General features: G+C 43.6%; 1 protein-coding gene across 1 annotated transcript; it reads right to left on the bottom strand.

The window, feature by feature from the left end:
• Positions 1-286: 286 nt before the first annotated feature.
• On the bottom strand, positions 287-20,964 carry KIFBP (kinesin family binding protein). Its single transcript, XM_065407583.1, has 7 exons — positions 20,573-20,964; positions 17,400-17,498; positions 11,170-11,249; positions 10,895-11,078; positions 9,541-9,625; positions 5,806-5,915; positions 287-1,742 (listed from the first exon to the last, which is right to left on the bottom strand). The coding sequence occupies exons 1-7, from the start codon at positions 20,939-20,941 to the stop codon at positions 864-866; spliced, it is 1,806 nt and encodes a 601-aa protein (XP_065263655.1). The 5' UTR covers positions 20,942-20,964; the 3' UTR covers positions 287-863.
• Positions 20,965-21,250: the final 286 nt, after the last annotated feature.

Raw genomic sequence — 21,250 nt, forward strand, 5'->3', positions numbered from 1 at the left:
TGAAATAGAGGGATGCCCCGTGCCCTGTCAATCTCCTGAGGTGGCATAGAACCAGCACACCTTTCATGGTGTATTTGATCATTTATTTCTTATTTTCCTGTTCTGGATATGTTGGTGCCTGTCTATTGGTACAACCATTAAAAGTCATACAGGATTATAGAGTTTTTCAGCTAGTTAAAACTTAAGATATTTTAGTTTCCTGCAAAAAGGGGGACAGGATTCTACTGTTCATCAGGTCTTAAACAAAAATTAAATCAGAAGGATTCAGTGAAAAAGTTTAGTCAAGCAAGTCCATTTATTGAGCCTCTAAGAGGTCTCTGTTTTAATTGCAACAAAAGTCACTTCACAACATACAAAATAAATACAGGACACAATTATGATAAGGCTCTTTTCCATATGGATAATCTTGGGAGCATGGGTTAGAAAGACTAAAATCCTGTCTAGTAGACAGAATGCATGACTAAAGCCTGATTCTTAGAAAAGGTTTCTAGGACCAGTCAAGCTACCCAAAAGGTTCCCTTAAAAGAAACATCTGAAGTACAACACTACATTTAGAAATTGAATTATGTACTGGAGGAAGAAAGTAAGGCAGGAAGGGCTTGTATTTACATAAAGAGCATGCAATACAGATCATCAAATGGACATTCACTTTACATTTAGAGTTTATACCGTTAGCATGGGTGAGGAACTAAACTAGACAGTTCTCAATTTTAAAAAGGTTCTATGGTGCCTACCATAATTGGATCTTATAGCTGCAGACATCTGACTGCTAAGGGCAACAACAAGGTATGGAAACTGTCCCAAAGTATGTTTGACAGAGATCATTTTAATATTGCACATTTCCATTCATTGAAGACAAGGGTTTAACTGAACGGAGACAGTTTGGCTTTTAGCCTCTCCATTCTTGTTGGAAGCAGACCGACCATTTCTTTACTGAGTTCTAGTTCAGTTTCTATGGCCTGGACAGCTTCTGGATGCTTCTCACAATAGTCTACTAGAAATGTGTAATATTCCAATGAGGTCTGCATATTCTCCAATTGTTTCTTGCCATCAGAAGTAATAAGCTTGCCATATAATCGTGCAATGTGAAATTTGGCCACCATTGCAGGGCGAAGAACATCATCCTCAAGTTTTTCAGGAAATATCTTATCTGGGTTCCTCAAAGAATCTAAGAAGAGTTCATAATACTTGATTGCTAACTGAGCCAGAGAATTAATTTTTTTTATAGTATGAGAGTCGAGTTCCTCTAGCCTGTTACCAATAGCTACCTTTAAATCCATCATCTCGTAATAGGTGTCCGCTAATTCAAACTGAAGCTGCCTACTTATCAGCAGGTAATACTGTGGATTCAAATCCACGTACATGGGCTCCAGCATATCTATTCTACGCTTGTGCATCTTGCAGCGTCTCTCATAATCTTCTTCAAAGAAAGCAAGCACCTTAAACAAGGCACTGTGGTCCTGAACAATTTCAATATGGTCAGTAACATAGCCATCAAACTGAAAGAACTCTTTTGCTTCATGAACATAATTCTGACCCACTAGGAAGACTTCTCTGGCTTCTTGAAAATCTAAAGGACATATACAGCTCACTTTCTCTTCTGTGGCTAATATAGAGTCACATAGATCACTGGTTCCAAATAGGACAGCTTTCTTCCTGCCCTTCTCTTTTTCATCTTCCTCTTTTTTCCTTTGGGCTTTAAGTTCTGATTGCCTGTCTGGATCCAACTCTCCGATATTATCCTAAAAATGACAGAGCATGTTAGTTTAAAATACATGTGGCTACAGAGAATAATATGCATTGAAGCTGGCTTTTAATTACAGTCCTCAATGCAAACAGAAGTTTGCAACAGCAAGACAAGAGAGTGGGCATGCTAACATATTAAAACTTATGCTCACTAAACTAAACAAATTATGATCTTACCTCTGTAGTGCATGAGATTTATTTAACATGGATATTTTAGAAGTATGTCTCCACCCCAAGGTGTTTTTGTATCCAGACAGACATTGGAGCTGGAGCCCTTTAAGGCCTCAATTCAACAAAGTACTTTCAGCACCTTAATGGGCACTGTATAGTCCCATTGGAAGTCAATGGATCTATTTGAATGCTTAAGTGCTGAATAAGGATCACATTACCCACATGCTTACACTTCGTCCTTGCCTACAATACAAAGTTTTGTCGGCAAAAGTTATGCCGCTTTAATTAAAGCGCTTTAAATAAAACCGCTGTTGCATGTCCACACTAACTCCTTATGTCGGCAGTGCACAGTGGGTAGCTATCCCACAGTGCAATTGGCTGCAGGGTGTTTTGGGAAGGGTCTGCAATGACTCATGGGGCAGGTACAGCATCACACAGACTCATAGACTTTAAGGTCAGAAGGGACCAATATGGTCATCTAGTCTGACCTCCCGCATGATGCAGGCCACAAAAGCTGACCCACCCACTTTCCCTTAACTCAGCTGTTGAAGTCTCCAGATCGTGATTTAAAGACTTCAAGTCGCAGAGAATCCTCCAGCTTGCGACCCCTGCCCTATGCTGCGGAGGAAGGCGAAAAACCTCCAGGGCCTCTGCCAATCTACCCTGGAGGAAAATTCCTTCCCGACCCCAAATATGGCGATCAGTAGAACCCCGAGCATACAGGCAAGATTCTCCAGCCGGACCCTCATTTTACCAGCGATGGCACGTTATTGCCTAATTGACTATAATCACGTTATCCCATCAAACCATTCCCTCCATAAACTTATCTAGCCTAATCTTGAAGCCAGAGAGGTCTTTCGCCCCCACCGTTTCCCTCGGAAGGCGGTTCCAAAATTTCACCCCTCTGACGGTTAGAAACCTTCGTCTAATTTCAAGCCTAAACTTCCCCACGGCAAGTTTATATCCATTTGTTCTCGTGTCCACATTAGTACTGAGCTGAAATAATTCCTCTCCCTCCCCGGTATTTATCCCTTTGATATATTTAAAGAGAGCAATCATATCCCCCCTCAGCCTTCTTTTGGTTAGGCTAAACAAACCGAGCTCGAGTCTCCTTTCATAGGAAAGGTTTTCCATTCCTCGGATCATCCTAGTGGCCCTTCTCTGTACCCGTTCCAGTTTGAGTTCATCCTTTTTAAACACTGGAGACCAGAACTGCACACAGTACTCCAAATGTGGTCTCACCAGCGCCTTGTATAACGGAAGCAGCACCTCCTTGTCCCTACTAGAAATTCCTCGCCTAATGCATCCCAAGATCGCATTAGCTTTTTTCACAGCCACGTCACATTGCCGACTCATAGTCATCCTGCGATCAACCAGGACTCCGAGGTCCTTCTCCTCCTCCGTCACTTCCAACCGATGCGTCCCCAGCTTATAACTAAAATTCTTGTTAGTCATCCCTAAATGCATCACCTTACACTTCTCACTATTAAATCTCATCCTATTATTATTACTCCAATTTACAAGGTCATCCAAGTCTCCCTGCAGAATATCCCGATCCTTCTCCGAATTGGCAATACCTCCCAACTTTGTGTCATCCGCAAACTTTATCAGCCCACTCCTACTTTTGGTTCCGAGGTCAGTAATGAATAGATTAAATAAAATTGGACCCAAAACCGAACCTTGAGGGACCCCACTGGTGACCTCCCTCCAACCTAACAGTTCACCTTTCAGTACTACCCGCTGCAGTCTCCCCTTTAACCAGTTCTTTATCCACCTCTGGATTTTTATATCGATCCCCATCTTTTCCAATTTAACCAATAATTCCTCATGCGGTACAGTATCAAACGCTTTACTAAAAATCGAGGTATATTAGATCCACCGCATTTCCTTTATCTAGAAGGTCTGTTACTTTCTCAAAGAAGGAGATCAGGTTGGTTTGGCACGATCTGCCTTTCGTAAACCCATGTTGTAATTTGTCCCAATTGCCATTCACCTCAAGGTCCTTAACTACTTTCTCCTTCAGAATTTTTTCCAAGACCTAGCATACTACAGAAGTCAAACTAACAGGCCTGTAGTTACCCGGGTCACTTTTTTTCCCCTCTTCTTGAAAATAGGAACCACATTAGCTATTTTCCAGTCCAACGGTACCACCCCCGAGTTTACAGATTCATTAAAAATTATGGCTAAGGGGCTTGCAATTTCTCGTGCCAGTTCCTTCAATATTCTAGGATGAAGATCATCCGGTCCGCCTGATTTAGTCCCGTTTAGCTGGTCAAGTTTGGCTTCCACCTCTGATACTGTAATGTCAATCCCCCCTCCTTTATTCCCCTCTGTCTTGCTCCCTCTATTCCTAAGCCCTTCATTAGCCTTATTAAAGACTGATGCAAAATATTCATTTAGATATTGTGCCATGCCTAGATTATCCTTAATGATGCATGTTTCTCAATCCCATCCTTCCAGTGGCATCCTAGTAGATTGTTAGCCGGTTTTTCAACTGAAGTGCGTGGGGGGAGGGAGAGGAGAGTGGTGTGTCTGGGGCAGAGGAGACAGCAGGCTGACCGACCTATCCTGAGGCGGGGGGGGGGGGGGAGGAAGAAAAGAGAGAAACACCTCTTCCATGTCAGCCCCTGGCTCTGCTCAGCACAGTACTCTCTCCCGAAACAGCCCACTCTGCCTGCCTGCAGTTCTGCGAGTTCTCCCACAGCCTCCGCAGCTGCTGGGAGCAGCATCCTGAGCAGCTCTGTGAGCTCTACATGCTGAGGAATGTCAAAGCAGCACAGCAGTCCCTTTCCCCCCAACCTCCCCCCCCTCTCCCCCCAGCAGCAGTCTGCCTGCCACGGTGTTCCTAGTGCAGAGCAGACAGGAGTATTCCACGTTAATTATTTGCTCTTTGTTCCCCAAAGGGAGCAGCACGCTCAGCTGTCAGATACCTCCCCAGAGCTTTGAAAGGGGAGGGGCACACGCCTGCAGGGCAGCAGAGATCAAAACAGTGAGCAGAGCAGTCAGGGCAGGCATTGTGATATAATGGTGGAAGCCAGTTATGTGGACAAAACAAACAGCAGTGTCTACTCTGTCGCTTTAACTCTGCCGCAAAAAGCTTTAGGCCTTGGCTACACTCGCAGATTCACAGCGTTGCCGCGGCAGCGCTGTGAAGCGCGAGTGTAGTCGCGCCGCCAGCGCTGGGAGAGCTCTCTCGCAGCGCTGCAAGTACTCCACCTCTCCGAGGGGAATAGCTTGCAGCGCTGCGAGGGAGCGTGCAGCGCTGCAGGCGCTGATTACACTGGCGCTTTACAGCGCTGCACTTGCTGCGCTCGGGGGGGTGTTTTTTCACACCCCTGAGCGCAGCAAGTGCAGCGCTGTGAATTGCCAGTGTAGCCAAGGCCTTAGTCCTCTTGTTAAGGTGGTTTTGTTTTGTCGGCAAAACAGCAGAGTTTTGCCACCAAAAGTAGCTTTTTAGTGTGTATGCCCTCCCGTTTTGTCAGCAAAAGGCAGCTTTTGCCAAAAAAAACAAAAACAAAAACTTTGCAGTGTAGACAAGGCCTCAAACAAATACTTGTGTGCTCTGCTGAATTAAAGCCTAAGAATGGGGCTTTGTGGGCGAAGATCAGGGAGACTTGTAAAGTTGCTATGTTCCATTAATCACCCGGCAGGGCTAAGCAAAGAGCTTGTTTCTGATCCAGTCTCCAGACTTACTAGTAATAGAACAGCTTTATTCAAGGGTTAGCAGTTTTTAGAATATGTACAGCCTAGAGTTCAAATATTTGTCTCTTGATTACTGGCTGTGCAACTATGCATCCTTAATGACTGGTAGTGAAGTTATTCCTGTTATTTATAAACGAAGTTTTTGTTGATTCTGTTCACAATTGTTTAAAAGTAACCGTTGATTACCTCAAGTGATTTACGAGCACTCTGCAAAAGAGTCAAGCAGTACTTAATCCAACATCTTGCAATTTCAGCTTTTCTCTGTCGAAGATCCTGTTGGTCTTGTTCTGTTTCATCTGAGAAATACACATATCAAATAAAAGCAGGGGAGAAGTGAAGTATTCCAGCTCAAATGTTACATTAAATGAAAGAACGATCATTTACGTTGATCAGGATATTTTTCTGTCTTTCCCTTATAGTTTTAAGAGTGCAAAGGTTGTAATCCCTAACCCTAGCAGACTCAGAAGATGGATTACTGTGGCTCTATCAAGTATTGCCTTTAAAAAACAGTTTAGATATGTAACAGGAAGACCACCTAGTCTTGGAGTTTTTCCAGAGTATAACAAACAGATTTGTTTTCTGTTCTAAAGTGAGAGCCCATCTGCCCTTCAAAAACAACTGTAACAGCAAAGCTGCTCTCTAGAATGATTAACACACTGTTTGCTCTTGCAACAGCCCTAAGAATTATAGTGAAATAGAGAGTGTCAAATTGAGGAAGTAGAGTCCGTGGCCAATCGAAAGTATAGGAACAGGAAGACTTGCTAGCCCACAAACTCTTATGCTCTCCTCCTCTCCCCAAGTTCCCCACCACAATCACAATTTGCAACACTGTTGACGTCTCAACACAGGCACCAAAGATTGAACGGACGTTAAAACTGAACTATCCAATCACCTCTAGGGAAAGTGGAGACAAATTAGTGGGCCAGTGTGGGGAAGCTTCAACTGCTGACACCCCCATTTCTTGTTCTCTGGATACAAAGGATGCTTCAGTCTCCAGTGCCGTTAAATTAGTACCTTTCACAGGCACTACATTCACTTTTTTTTTTTTTGGGGGGGGGGGGGGGGGGGGGGGAGAGGAGGGGGGCAGGGACGGGCACGGCAGGAAAGAGTTGGAGAAGGAGAATTCTCAATAGCCTCAAAGTGACCTCCATTTGTTCATTAGTTTAAGAATCCCTGCACTGTACACAGCGGATGGTTTTGGCTTTGTTTTACTAACAACAGAATTTAGATATGTTCCATTCACATGCTTGCGGGTGTCTGTTCTTTAAGCAGGTGTCCTTATTAGCAAGTACTAAGGTGAAGTAACTCTAGACCTTTACTGACCAATCCAGCCTTTTCTCCTTTAAAAGAGATTTGATGAATTACAGCTATTTCATATGCAGAAGTGTGACACATCACTGACTGATAAAGCTCCTACCTTGAAAATCTGAGTGAGTGGAACTTATTCCCATGTTTTAGATCCCAGAATTTTCCATATGATGATTTTCATAGTACAGTGGCTCAGGATATAAAACTTAAGAGGAAGGGAGGAGAAAAAAGAAAGGAAAAAAAAAACAAAAAACAGGAGGAATTCCCAGCATGCTGTAATAAATATCACTTTGCACTTATATAGCATCTTCCATCCAATGATCTCAAGTCATTAGCCTCCTCATCTATGTGACAGAAGTATCATTATTCCTATTTAACAGATGAGAAACTGAGGCACAGGGAGGTTAAGCAATTTGCCCAAAGTCACACAGGAAGATTTTGGCAGAGTTGGAAAGAGGACCCTTGTCTCTAAACTCTCAATCCTGTACTGGATGTAGAGACCATCACTGCCCATATACTTCTCTGTTATTATGTAATCGTGTTTATTACAGTAGTGACTAAGGGACAGCCAAGAAAAGGGCCCCCACTGTGCTCGGTTCTGTACAGAGTAGACAACGACCCTTGCCCTGAAGAGCATACTATCTAAATAAACAAGACAGACATAGGGTGGACTCCTCGTTTTTTTAGGGTGGAGGAAAGGGTCTGACACACAAGCAAAGTGAACAGCATGACGGCAGCAAACATCATGTTAGTTCCACCATTATATATATATATTTTTTTGAGGGGGAAGGTTTAGTTTGGAGGAGATAAGCAAGAAGGGAAGGGGGAAAAGAAGGTAAGATGTCAAGTGTGGAATGAAGCTCAGGTGAAGAGACTGAGGGTGGGAGTGAGAGTCAATCAGCACGGAGCAGAGGAAGTCCAGTCACAACTGTAGAGTTCTCAATGTCCAAAGATTCCTTCTTTGGTTCCTACCAGATGGAGTCTCCTCTCTGCAACCCACAGGACAGTAGGAGAGATGCAGGCCCCAGAGCGTGAACATGTGGCCTCCCCTGCACAGTTCTGGGTACTGCAAGATTCTGGGAGGGAAAGGTGGCTCTGGCTAGGTCCCATTTTACCCCTCCCCGCCACAGTGCAGCAGTTCCAGCTTTGGCTGCTTCTACTCCTACCGGCTAGAGTCTCTGGGTGGCTTCCTTGGTGAAAGCATACCACATTTCTGACCCCAATGTCACCCTAGTCATCCAGACAGTAACAGTCAAGTGACCATGGCAATCTAGATGCGTGAATTCACAGCTGTCAAATATTTCATATTTATTCTAAGATGTCTTGACAGACCTCTACGATTAGTACAACCCAATATTTTGTAAAGTCTTAGGTTTCTTTATCTAAAATGGCTCTTGCACAGCCTGCCTCCTAAAAATGTAGTTAAATTGGCTAGATGAGATATAATGGGTGACTCTATATAGGTTTTTGTCCATTTTCAAGTTTCCAAAAAATGTCGTAAGTGATGACATTTATACATTGTGCAACCCAGCTGACTGAACTCTGGTTAAAGGAAGTTTGGCTGTGTTCCCTTCAGCTGTATTTTACCCTTGAATAACAATGCCAATTGGATTTAAGGGGACAACATTCCAATTAGCATGAACCCTTTAAAACTAGCTAACATTCACTGCAGCAACGGCAGGCTAGGGGAATCCAAAAAATGCAGCCCTTTTGAATGCTAGCACAATCTGCCATGAGTCTAAAGCCTCATTTATCTGAAGCTTTCAGTTGTCCAAGACTTTGAAGTAATGGGAGAGGTAGGATGTTTCAAGTAGCACAGCTATAGTCATATGACCATGACCCCTCAGAAGTATGGCTGTCTCTTTAGGAGGGTACGTTCTTTTCCACTTGATTTTGTTAATTTAAGAGTTGTTTATTTCATTACACCAATACGAAGTTAGTCAAGGATGATGACAACTTCATAAGTACCATTTAATGAGATTGCATCACGTCAAGTGACAAATTGTAGGGTGTTTTACATGGAACTGCTTTTATGCTGAAGTCTTCATTTTAAGCCTATTCTTAGGAAATGTCTTCTCGCATAAGATTCGTTTAACAGTTTTCATTTAGGGATTGCTCTAAACAGATTATACACTGTATTGTAAATGTGAGCCAGAATATAATAAAAAAAAAAAAAAAATTAAGGGTGAGAAATATCCCCCCATACTCCTGAAAACATCTGGGTGAAGATGTTCAAATTTTAGACCTGCCCCAGTGTTTTTCCCCATCCTCCTGGCAACTTCTAACATCTGTCAATTTTACAAAACACAACCCACTAAAGTATCACCTGACTCTGGTGAAATTCCTGAATAAGCAGCAATAAGTATCTGAGCTTTTCTCAAGGTATTTACATGTATCAAATCTTAAGAACTGTTGTGCGTACAACTTAAAATCTTGGTTTAATAGTAGTACTGGTATAAGGAAAGATAATTAATTCTCTTAAAAGGAACTGGAACTACTATTAGAGCTCCCAACTGAGGAGCATATGAGCATTTAACATCCATACTAACAATGCTTATTTCAAAGCTACTTGATTGAAGCTAACTACCATTAAAACAAAAACACAAAGCTTACTGTCCTCTGAAGAAGGAACCTGTCCAGCTTGGCTAAAGATGACATTGGCAGCTGCTAAACAGTGTCGAGACTCCATAAAGCATTGCTGTGGGGGAGAGAAAGAGCAGTGTTCCATCATAGGTACAAAACAGCCAATGAGCTGCTACTTTAGACTTAACTAAGTCCTTCAATTTGTATAGTTAGGACATGTGAAGATGGGGAAATTGCAGAATTGAGAGATCCAGGGGCATTTTCCTTTGGACACTAGAAAATATAGGTGTAATACGGTGCAATTTGAAAGGAAAGATGATTTTTTACATCTACTATGGAATATAGCACCTTCCCACCAAGTATCTCTGCTTCCACATATCCCATCGCAACCAACAACCCCCACAGAGGTAGTCACTGCCTTTTATAGCAGGACCAAAGCACGAACATTATAAATTCTTTCCATGCTGCTCTGACTTATGCTACTGTCACTTCCTGAGGTGTGTGGTAAACACTGTGTTGTGGGACATAACACAGCCCTGAGCTGAACATAAACTGAGTTTACATTATGAGTCAGATTCTGATTCCCTTACTCTCACATTGAGTAGTACTTTACTTGATGGTTAATTCCTTCAATTTATCTCCTCAAAAGGTACAGGAGTGACAAGTTACTGCTGAAACTCTATCCTTAACTGAGTGGTATTGCAGAAGTCTCCAAAGCACCAAACTGTTTTACAGAACACATGAGAATTTGAGTTGTCTTGAGTATGAAAGGTCTCAAAAACAGAAGTACGTCACAAAGCAGTGAGTTGTTTAGTGACAGTGCAGAGACTTTGGACGCAAACACAACATCCATTATATGATAAATTCTAGTGCTCTCACAACCTTCAACAAATTTTGTGCACATGCTAAAATATCCAAGAACAATTACTTAGTGTGCGCAGTGTAAGACTCAAACCTGAATTTTTTGCTTTGGCTAGATAAGAACTAAGTACTAGTAGTAGGTAGTTTACAAATAATTATTTTCCCTTATGTTTCAACTTTAAAAAAAAAAAAAAAAAAAAAAAACCACACCTCATAAGCACATCACAAACCACCATTATTATGAATTATTTGTACTACCGGGCCCACTTGTGCTTTAGTTCTTAAGTTTACCCCCTGCTCACTTTTGGCAACATGCTACCATAGGAAGTGGAACCACTGCACTCCCTTAAGACAGATGTTTGACATCTGAGGACTATGTGTGTGTTTAAAGGAGGGCATTTTAAAATCCAGTAGGTACCATATCTCGATGAGCTACTGGAACGGCAACTCTGACTTTGTAGTTACTTTTTATGATTGCAGATTAAAAAGTCATAACCATAGCAGAGAACATTTAAATGGTTACCTTAGTGAGATAATATTGTGACAAGGTAGCAGCATTCAGAGCCCATTCTACTGGATAGTAGCCGCTGTACTCAAGCTGTCGTTTAAGGGTGGTATGGCAATACTGGGCAGCCTTTTCAATCATTTCCAGGTGTTGGTAGACTTGGGCCAGATAATACAATGTATGGGTATAGGCCTTTTCAAATCTGGGAAGACAATTTGGGTCTTACTTTAGATTTATTTTTAAAAACAGCCATCACACACTCATTTCAAATGTATGCTCTAGTCAGCACCCACCTTTTTGATCTCTCTTGATCTGTAAGTTTTTCTTCTTCAGCCATGAAGTGTTCGTTGGGATCAAGGGGAGGGTTCCCATTCTGAAAAAGAATAAGCAGTATATCCAATACACAACCTATAATTTATTTGGTGATATTGTGCTCCCTCTGCTGGCTGCAGTGTGAAACACACAATGTAAAACCATAAAGACCGGTGAGCATTTGCAGTTTTTCAATCCCAAATTCAACGCTAGACTGTTGATTTTCCACAGAACTTCTGAATGTTGCATTTAATGTGATTTCCTGAAGTCCATGAGATGTTTTTAGAAAAAAGGCAAACAGTATGCCTCACTTTTTCTACTGTGTTATAAAACTGCTTTTCTCATATACAACTACAGTGTATTTTTTAGAATATTACATTGCGACAAACTAATTTACTCTGGATTCATATTGATCTCATGAGAAGTTATTAAATATGTCTACAAATATCAAATAAAGAATTCATTTACCAAGATACACTACCAGCACACACACACACACACACACACACAAGTATCCTTCACAATATTTCCTGCAGTATAGGCATAGAAAATGCCTAGCAGACCCTATCATGAGGTCTGATCCTGTTAGCATTTACACATGTGAGTAGCTTTAATCAGGAGCAGTCACACAGAAGTCAATGAACTACTTTGTGAGAGCAATGTCACTCATGTGTGAAAGCATAACATTGTCCCCAGAGAGATTACGGGTTCACTCCCCATGAACAATCTCTTGATCTAAGGCCAGTCCACACACGGTTTTTGAAATGGTAAAACTATTTTGGCTAGGAATTATTTTTTTTAAATCAAAATAGTTATACTGGTACAAGTCATGGTGTGGATGCACTTATATTGGTATAAGGGTGCCTTATTCCAATATATCTTGTTCCCCTTCCCATATGGGAAAATCTGTACTGGTCTAAAGGACCTTTATGCTGATATTGTGTCCATACTAGAGGAGGGTGTATCACTTTATATTATACCAGTATACTTAAAGCACTACAGCATTTGTGTTCAGACAAGCCTTAGAAGCATGAGCCTCTACTGCTTAAACTATAGCACGTCAGCCCGTTAACATGGGAGGCAACAGACTCAAAAATCTCTGTATGTGGTCTAGCCACTAGAAGGGAATAAAGAACACACGGTGTTAGTTGGGTTACACACTCCCCAGGGGCCAGGAAAGCTTGAGATCCACAGCATATCAAATCCCCATATGGCATGCCATTTCTAACAAGGTGCAGTTCACAGCATTTGCTATTTCAGGTCCCTACTGTCATCTATACAAGGACAAGAAAGAGGCAAAGAGTGAAAGGATACCACACAAATCTAGCTGCATGACCACAGGTAAAGTGCAATTCATTTTAAAGAAAAGCTCCATTGATGTATCAATTTCAGTGTATTAGGTTCAACAGAGAACAACAAAACATTCATTCCAAAGAGACACCATGCTTCCTGAAGAGACTGAACCAAAGAGGAAAGCATCTCTCTTCCACCAGTTTTCAAAGGGGGAAGTCATAGCTTTGAGTACTGATTTAGATGGATTTAAACATATATTTAGGATGTGTGGGAAGTAAATGTAGTTTTGTTCTACATTAACTAGTTTTTGTTCACTCTTTATGGAGATGATTTCTGGGGTTTATACAGAATGGTCCTGTATACAGCATCTTGCCATTGTGTCCGTTCCACCTTGCTGTAAGACAGCTGTCAGACACAGTTATAGCTAGCACGATTGGGCCATACTATGCCAACACAGTTTATGGCACAACTTTGTCTGTCTGCACCTAACTTGCTTCATAGCTATGTATGTGCCTGCTTTTTATGAAAATTCTGTACACCTACCCAATAGTGGCTCAGCTGCTGGTGGCACAGGCTGAGGACTGTGGATATTTTTCCAAGATGGCTTCCTCATATCACTTACCATTCTGGAAGTTTTTAAGCATGCCAATATATTAGCCAGTCACGTGTTACATGACATTATGAGCATTTTCAACACTGAGGGTACGTCTACACTACCCACCGGATCGGTGGGTAGTGATCAATCTACCGGGGATCGATTTATCACGTCTCGTCTAGACGCGATAAAATCGATCCCCGAACGCGCTCCCCGTCGACTCTGGAACTCCAACGCACGAGAGGCGGAAGCGGAGTCGACGGGGGAGCGGCGGCCATCGATCCTGCGCCGCGAGGACGCGAAGTTGATCTAAGATACGTCGACTTCAGCTACGCTATTCTCGTAGCTGAAGTTGTGCATCTTAGATCGATCCCACCCCAGTGTAGACCAGGCCTGAGATCAGTTTAGCAGTGCAACTTGCTGTACATAGTAGTTTATAAGCTTATTGCTTGATCACTTCAAAAATGAACAGCAGATAAATGTTCCTGTAATAACAGTACTTAGCTCTACATGGATTTTTCATCCATCTCTCTCAAGGGAGGATAAATATCACTACCCTCCTCTTACAGGTGCGGAAACTGAGACACAAAGAGGCAAAACAACTTACCCAAGGTCTCCACAGCTCAGTGGAAGAGCTGGAACTAGAATCCAAATCTCCGGATGCAAAGCTCAGTACCTTATTTGTTGGGCCACATGGTCTCTGCCAAGCTAAGAGAATAATGTCAAGAGGCAGGAACTTCTGTAACAGGCTTTATTTGTCTACATTCTCAAGACGTCCCATGAGGCAGAGGGAATCTGGATCAAGCTCATGATATTAACATAGAACAGGATTGACACATTCAAGTCATTCTGTTCTTTACACTTAGAATAAAACTGAAGACGTGGCCAGAATGGAACTCTCTCTGTGGTAATCCACCTCCCTCTGCCTCCTGGAGAGAGGCTGCAGAGAAAGATGGAGCAGCTCAGAGAAACATTCTTCATGAGAAGTGGGGTAGGGGCTGGGAGAGGGAGTAATGTAGCTACCTTTCCCCCCCCACAAATTGGGGGGGGGGGGGGGAGGGCACAGCGCAATAGGCTTGTGCCTTTGCTTGCTTCTTTATTAAAACAACCTTGAAAGTTGTGTGTGTGTGTGTATACACACACACACACACTTATATACTGCTGGTCTTTAATTCACGTTGTCTAGCCTGGAAAAAGGATGGTGATTGAAGAACTAATGAAGTGATGACATCACAAGAGTGCAAAAGCTAAATAACCCAGGGAGGAAAGGATTTTTAGAGTCAATTTGTTTAATCAATGCTTTTTTTTGGTTACACTTGTTTAGGATCAATAACTAACTTTTTTAAATAAAAATTATTTATTAAAGATTCCCACCAGTTCAACTGAGGTGCAAGAGCTCATAATACATTCCCTCAGAGACTCCCAACAAGTTCTTCAGCAAACTCCAGGAGATCAGAGGTGACATTTCTGAAGTTTAAAAAGTTACAGGACTATCTGCACCGGCTCTTTCCGGTCTCTGAGTGCTCCCTTCAGATCTCAGGCCTCATACCTTTACCTATGCTGGATGGAGTTCCATGATTCTCCCGCTCTTAGACCAGGCCCCAGGCCCCAGTACCCTTTGAATCAACCATGGTAAGCGAGCAGGTCCAACTGGTCTCAGCACCTGTGGTTCTTCTCTTTGGGAGTCTGATCAGTGATGTAAATAGCAACCAAAGCATTGTTTATTTTGCTGTAGGAACAAAGCATTTTAAGACAGATGTGTGTAGAGTGTTTGTTATCTTACTTAAAAAGCCCTACCATCCTGTGATGGTGACCTAGGCAGGCCTAGCTTCTTCAGACATCCCAGCAGGGTTCCCATGTCTCTGTCTCACTCCTCTGAATAATTACTTTTAATCCTGCCGGGTCTCCTTTGTTCTTGTGAGTTCCTGGGCTTTTTGCCTTATTGGCCAAAACTAGTTAAGCTGTCTGAAGCCAGGATACAGAATCTTAAAACTCCAATTCTGTCACAAGAAACTTGAAAGCTTTCAAACCTTTTTTACACCTCATAAAGCAGCAAAAAGTGAATAAACTGGATTTTAAAAGTTCTTTGTACGTTATTTTTAATATTCAAATCTCAGATCCTACCAATCAGGCAGTAAATCCACAACTGCACAGACCTTCTCAAAATTTAAATGCATGTTAAAACTAATCCCACAAAACAATCTTCCCAAACTGACTATTATTCCAGCTTTCCATCTCAATTCAGTCTTTTCAGAGAAACACTGGAAGAGCTCCATGGAGTTAAAAGAAAAAAAGAAAAGAAAAACAAAACGGCAATCCAGTTTCTAACATCAGAGATAGAACCAACATATGCTTCAGGATCATGCTTATGGTCAAAACCTTGAATTACTCCTGGGGGAATTCTGCACCACTGCGCATGGGGTTCAGACCTTCCATACCCAGATACTCCTGCCGAGCCTCACCCCATACACCCAGAACCCCTCCAGCACTCCATACCTCAACCCCTTCATTTGGAGCCCCCCGAACCCAGACTCCCTGCCTCCAGACCCCCATCCCTGCACCCTAGACCACCCCCCACTGAGCTCACTACATCCCCGCACCTGAAACCCCACCCCCAAGCCTGTGCATGCAGATCCCCCCACACCTAGACCTCCCACTGAGTTGCCTGCACCCAGATTGTCCCACACAGAACCCTCTCACCACACATCTGGATGCCCCCACACTGAGCCCCTTCACACTTGGATCCTGCCTGGCTGAGCCTTCCTGCCCCACACCTGGTGTGCCTAGCACCGAGGAGCAGGGCCCCAGGGTGTTTCTGGGACAGGCCCAGGCCTTGTGCTGTGTCAGGGTCGGGTGCAGCCTCACCGCTGAATCCGTGTCCCGGGGGTGGGGAGGCTGCAGAGTGATCTCCCATCAGCCAATGGTCTGTGCTCCCTATTGCACTGCTGGAGCCTCCACATTTATTTATTGACAAATAAAACGTGCAGAATTTTAAACTATTGTGTGCAGAATTTAGTTTTTTGGTGCAGAATGCCCTCAGGAGTATTGAATACAGGTTGTCATGTACACAGCATCAATGCCAGAAATGAGTGTCAGGTATTAACTAGGAGACATTTTTTAAAAGTTCAGTCCTCACAAAGACAGAGAGGCCAAAAATGTGTAAATACCAAACTGTAATTGGAGGGATTTCCCCACCTACCAGTGCATTGAATTGCAGTGTACTATGGTTTTCTTCAAAGTCACAAAAGGTGAATTATTAATGCAGAAAGTGGTCTTTGAGGCAATCACAATGTATAAATAGCTCTGCCAAGAGCATAACAAAAGCCCTGTTGTGCCATTGCTATCACACAGCAGAGTCAACAACTCAGGCCTTGCCTACACTGCCACTTTACAGCGCGGCAACTTTTTCAGTCAGGGGTGTGAAAAAACACACCCCAGAGCGCTGCAAGTTTCAGCGCTGTAACGTGGCAGCGTGGACAGTGTTCCCAGTGCTGGTAGCTACTCCCCTCGTGGAGGTGGTTTTTTTTATAGTGCTGGGAGAGCTCTCTCCCAGTGCTGGTGCCAGGACTACACAGCCACATTAAAGCACTGTCACGGCAGCGCTTTAACATTGCTAGTGAAGACATGCCCTTAGATTGTTTAATATGCATAAGGAGTTTGGTCATTAACAAGACTGCCTGAGACACACAAGAACCTTTCTGAAAGAAAGCTAAATGCATGCAGCACTATAAATTGTCACAGCAAATCGATGCAGACAGTTCAGGAGTATTTAAGATTAACCCTTTTCCTTGTTAACTAAAAGAAATGGTTTGAAGTCTCTCATGGCTCTGCAGTACTATCAGTATGAAGTTAAGTAGAGTTAGTTGAAGCTAGATTCCAGCTGGTTTTAATTCTGGCTAAAAAACTTCCAACATGGATTATTTTACTTATTTTAGTATTTAAGCAGAGTTCATTTGCTGATTATTAAACCAGCATTGAAACTATCATGAATCACAGATCTCAGTTCCTCGTAGTGCTAGCAACACACATTATGTCACTTGTCAGAAGCACAGTAGCTGCCAGCAGGAAACTCAGAAATTCATGCTTCACGAAGATGTTTTTCAGAAAAAAATATTCACTATGTATACTTAACAAGAAATGCCTCTGCATGTGAAGGCTTAAAAATGATGTTCTTCTGCCAGATGCAGTCTTCAGGAAAATGGCCATCTTTTACCGTCTACAGCACTCAGCATAATCCCCAGTGCTGACTAGCATCTCTAGGTGCTGCCATAACACAAATAAATAATAGTGCAGTGCATGTGTAAAATAAGCTGTTAACAGTACCTCTTTCATGTACTGATTATACAACGCCTCTGCAGATTCCAAGTAAGTCTGTGCTGTTTTAATTTCACCTCTTTCAGACCACAGGATACCCAAGTTGTTCTATAAATGTAAAAGGAAGAAAGGGGAAAAAGGAAAAAAAAAAAAAAAAAGTAGTTATTTTCCAGTATTTCCCATTCCCAACAACAAAGTTCTCTAAACACAACCAAATTCCACCACAACACACACAGCCTATTTGAGTCAATGGGAGTTACTGCCTTTGGAGAAAAAGGATTGTACTTGGCCCATAGTTTTTACCTTGAGTTGTTTAAAGATGCCTTATCACACTATAGCAAACATGAAAATAAAGACCCAAACATACATAAACATGTAATTTTCAGGTGTATGTTTAAACAGATGCTCTCTCTCTCTCTCTCTCATAGTTCTATTTCTGATTCACCCTGCAATTAAGTCATAGCATCATCAGTGTGGTCATAAAAATGACCAGGAAGTTAGAAATTCAGTATTATGACTTCAAGGCTGGATAAAATAGGATGAGAAGTTGAGCTAGGAAAGAGCAGATGATGTTTAAATAAGCATCTTCATTGATAGGCAAAGGTGGCAAGAAAAGTTAAGAAGTAGAAGTTAAGGGATGGGTATTTTAGACCTAAAACACAACTCACATGGCAACATTTCTTACATTGCTTCTGGAGGCTCTCCAATTTCAAAGAGCTTCTCCAAGTGTATCATTAAGAATTTAGCATTCATAAACATTTCAAGTTGGACACACACTAATTTAGTTTCTATATTTGCTCATTTGAAAAGGCGAGTCTTAATATATAACTAAAGAGGGGTAAAAGTGGAATTCTATCAAGTTGCCCCTGCAGCTGGCCCACTCAAATTAGCCTTCTTTTAGGAGCATCAGACTGTGGTGCTCATGAAGAGAAACACTAAGTCCATGGGACTGGATGTACAGTGTAACAGGCAAAATCAGACAGCAATCATCTCGTATGGCCCTATGCAGAAGGGCACAAATCAGAGACAGGGCCATAGGAATTGACCTGATAAAAGGAACTCTGTACCAGTGCTTCCACAATAGAGGTCAGTACAAAGAAAGCATATAAAGCACTTAAAAAAAAAAAAAAAAAAAAAGCCAAATCTGTAGATTATTGCTTGTACTGCAGTATTTATGTTGCCTTCCTTTAAATGTCCAAGGTTTGTTACAGCCTGTGAGATTGTGTTAGACACAATCCCAGTTAGACACCATGATTTCTAGTTGTGTTATTTTGCATACATTATCCAATGCTAGGAACAAGAGCATCATCTGGCAACAGAACTTCTAATAGCATTGGAAACAGCTCTGGACACAGCAAAAAAGAGAGGTCTGAAACAGCAGGAAAAAAAGACAGTGTATCCAGAAGATAGCACCTGTCTGTTACAAACAAGCAACATTTACAAAAGTCAATTCAGAAGCAGAGCTGAATCCTTGGCCTAAGGCAATAAAAATTAAAAAACTCTGGCATGATGTAAACTTGTGTAGTTGTGACCCTTTTAGTTACTGGTGGGACACTGGTTTCTGAATAAGCCTGTAACTTTTAAATGACAGGTTTATAGTGTTGAGTATGAGCCCTACCCAAGTTGTCACACTGGAAGACAGTGACCACACACAAATGCAACCTTGAAAATTTCAGGTAACCCACTTGACTACAAGTAGTCATTTTTTCTGACTGGTATGTAGTCTCTCTCCACTATCCCCTATTACGGGGTGCCCAACCTGTGGCTCCAGAGCCGCATGCGGCTCTTCAGAGGTTAATATGCAGCTCCTTACCTAGGCACTGATTCCAGGGCTGGAGCTATAGATGCTAACTTTCCAATGTGCTGGGGGTGCTCACTGCTCAACCCCCTGCTCTGCCCCAAGCCCTGCCCCCACTCCACAAGAGTTTTTTTAAGGTCAGGCTTGACAAAGCCCTGGCTGGGATTATTTAGTTGGGGATTGGTCCTGCTTTGAGCAGGGGGTTGGACTAGATAACCTCCTGAGGTCCCTTCCAACCCTGATATTCTATGATTCCACCCCTTCTCCCAACACCCCTGCCGTGCCCTCGCTCCTTGCCCCTCCCCCACATAGCCTCCTGCTCACATGAAACAGCTGATGGGGGAGGGGAGGGCCCTGATTGGGGTGGAGGTCTGCCAGCAGGCAGGAGGCACTAGGGAGTGGATGGGGGGCTGCTGATGTATTACTGTGGCTCTTTGGCAGTGTACATTGGTAAATTTGGCTCCTTCTCAAGCTCAGGTTGGCCACCCCTGCCCTATTATAATAATTTTGCAAGGCTTCACAAGGAGACAGTTATTATTAGGTTGCCTGTTATGGTTAGGTCAGCTAGCTGTTGTAAGGACATCTGAACAGTCATTATGTTTAAGACATCTTCTTTTAAGACAGCTTCTTTCAGGAGATGTAAAAATTGAGTAAAGACTGGAACATCTCTGAGAACGTACATGTATTTGGTAACCATTCTGAAGGGAATATACAGAGGAGAATGAAATTACTGTAAGGAAATTAATAGTATTTGCAAAACTCTACTCACTCGGATAGGGTAATATACCTACGGTATTATATTACCCTAACCCCAACGTTAAAGAGCTGGCAAACAGATTAACTGCAACAATAAATTCTCATCACAATTTTGCAATGCAACTTTATATTTTCAAAGCACTGTTTAAATATTAACTAGCATAGCCCCAAGATTGCAGCATTTCAATAGCTCATATCGCCACTTACACTGTTAATGTCATCCTAAGCATCACAAATAAAACGGGCCCAGATCTGGCAAGGTTTATATGCTACGCTGCCTAAGGTCAGGAACACCTCAACTGTGCAAATGGGGTATCTACGCAAACCTACTTCAAGTCCCAAATAGTACGATGCTTCATATCGATTGGAGACTCCCCCCATCCAGAATCACACTCCGACCACCCGGAGTCTAGAGCGAGTCCGCCCCCCGTTGCCCAGAGGTGCTGGCCGCCGTCCACGGCGAGACAAGTCACCACAGTGGGACCCAGAGGGCAACTCAGTCAAACCCTCGCCGCCAGGAGAATCAAGCCAGGGCCTGCCATCCGCCTACGGGCGCCCACCCGCCTTGAGCCGCGGCAGAAGCTCATCGGCACGGCCCGGGGCGCCCAGGGCGGCGGCCGCTCCCTACCTGGGCCTGGATGTAGAGGGAAACGCAGTCCCGGGAGAGGCGGTGGCGCTCCAGCAGCCGGGTGCACTTCAGCAGGTGCTCCTCGCCGGCAGAGAGCTCCTCGGTCTCGGTGTGATTCACCCCCAGCTCGTACTCCACCACTGCCAGCCGCACGGCCCGCAGCGCCGCCGCCTCCCCCGCAGGGGCGCCCTCGGCCTCGGCCGCCTCCTCCGAGCCCAGCAGCTGCCTGATCTCCTCCAGCTGCTCCCGGGCGCCGTACTTGGAGCGGTAGGGCTCGTTCTCCGGGTCCTTCTTGGACTCCACGTTGGAGAGACTCAGCGAGCTGCGGAACTTCTCACAGAGCGAGGCCCAGCCGGCGGGCGCTGCCATCTTCCTCGTCCGGCCCAACGCCACCCGCAACTGCGACCCACCGCCTGCTCGGCTCGGCGTTTTAGAGCGGACACGTGACACTCAGTGAGCAATCAGGACGCTAGGGGTGTCTGCCCTCTACTGTCATGACGCCCGACCCTAACGTTCGGCTCGTACCACGCCCCACCCTCACTACAGGCGGCGCGCTTTCGCCGAGCGCCCGCGCCTCGTTCTCAGAGCCGCAGGGCGCTCAGTGCCCAGCCTGTGCCCGCCTCAGGGGCAGCCAGCCTAGCACAGTGCCAGGGACACGTGAATAAACAGATGCCAAAT

This window comes from Emys orbicularis, chromosome 7 (assembly GCF_028017835.1).
Source record: "Emys orbicularis isolate rEmyOrb1 chromosome 7, rEmyOrb1.hap1, whole genome shotgun sequence".
In the NCBI taxonomy this organism is placed as follows: Eukaryota; Metazoa; Chordata; order Testudines; family Emydidae; genus Emys; species Emys orbicularis.

What these genes read in the sequence shown, in the direction of transcription:
- KIFBP (XM_065407583.1), bottom strand. Translation starts at nt 20,941, where the DNA reads ATGGCAGCGCCCGCCGGCTGGGCCTCGCTCTGTGAGAAGTTCCGCAGC. An exon ending in GATCAAGAGAGATCAAAAAG is followed by an intron (nt 11,079 to 11,169) that starts GTGGGTGCTGAC and finishes TTGTCTTCCCAG; the next exon opens with ATTTGAAAAGGCCTATACCC. An exon ending in GGTTCCTTCTTCAGAGGACA is followed by an intron (nt 5,916 to 9,540) that starts GTAAGCTTTGTG and finishes TGTATTTCTCAG; the next exon opens with ATGAAACAGAACAAGACCAA.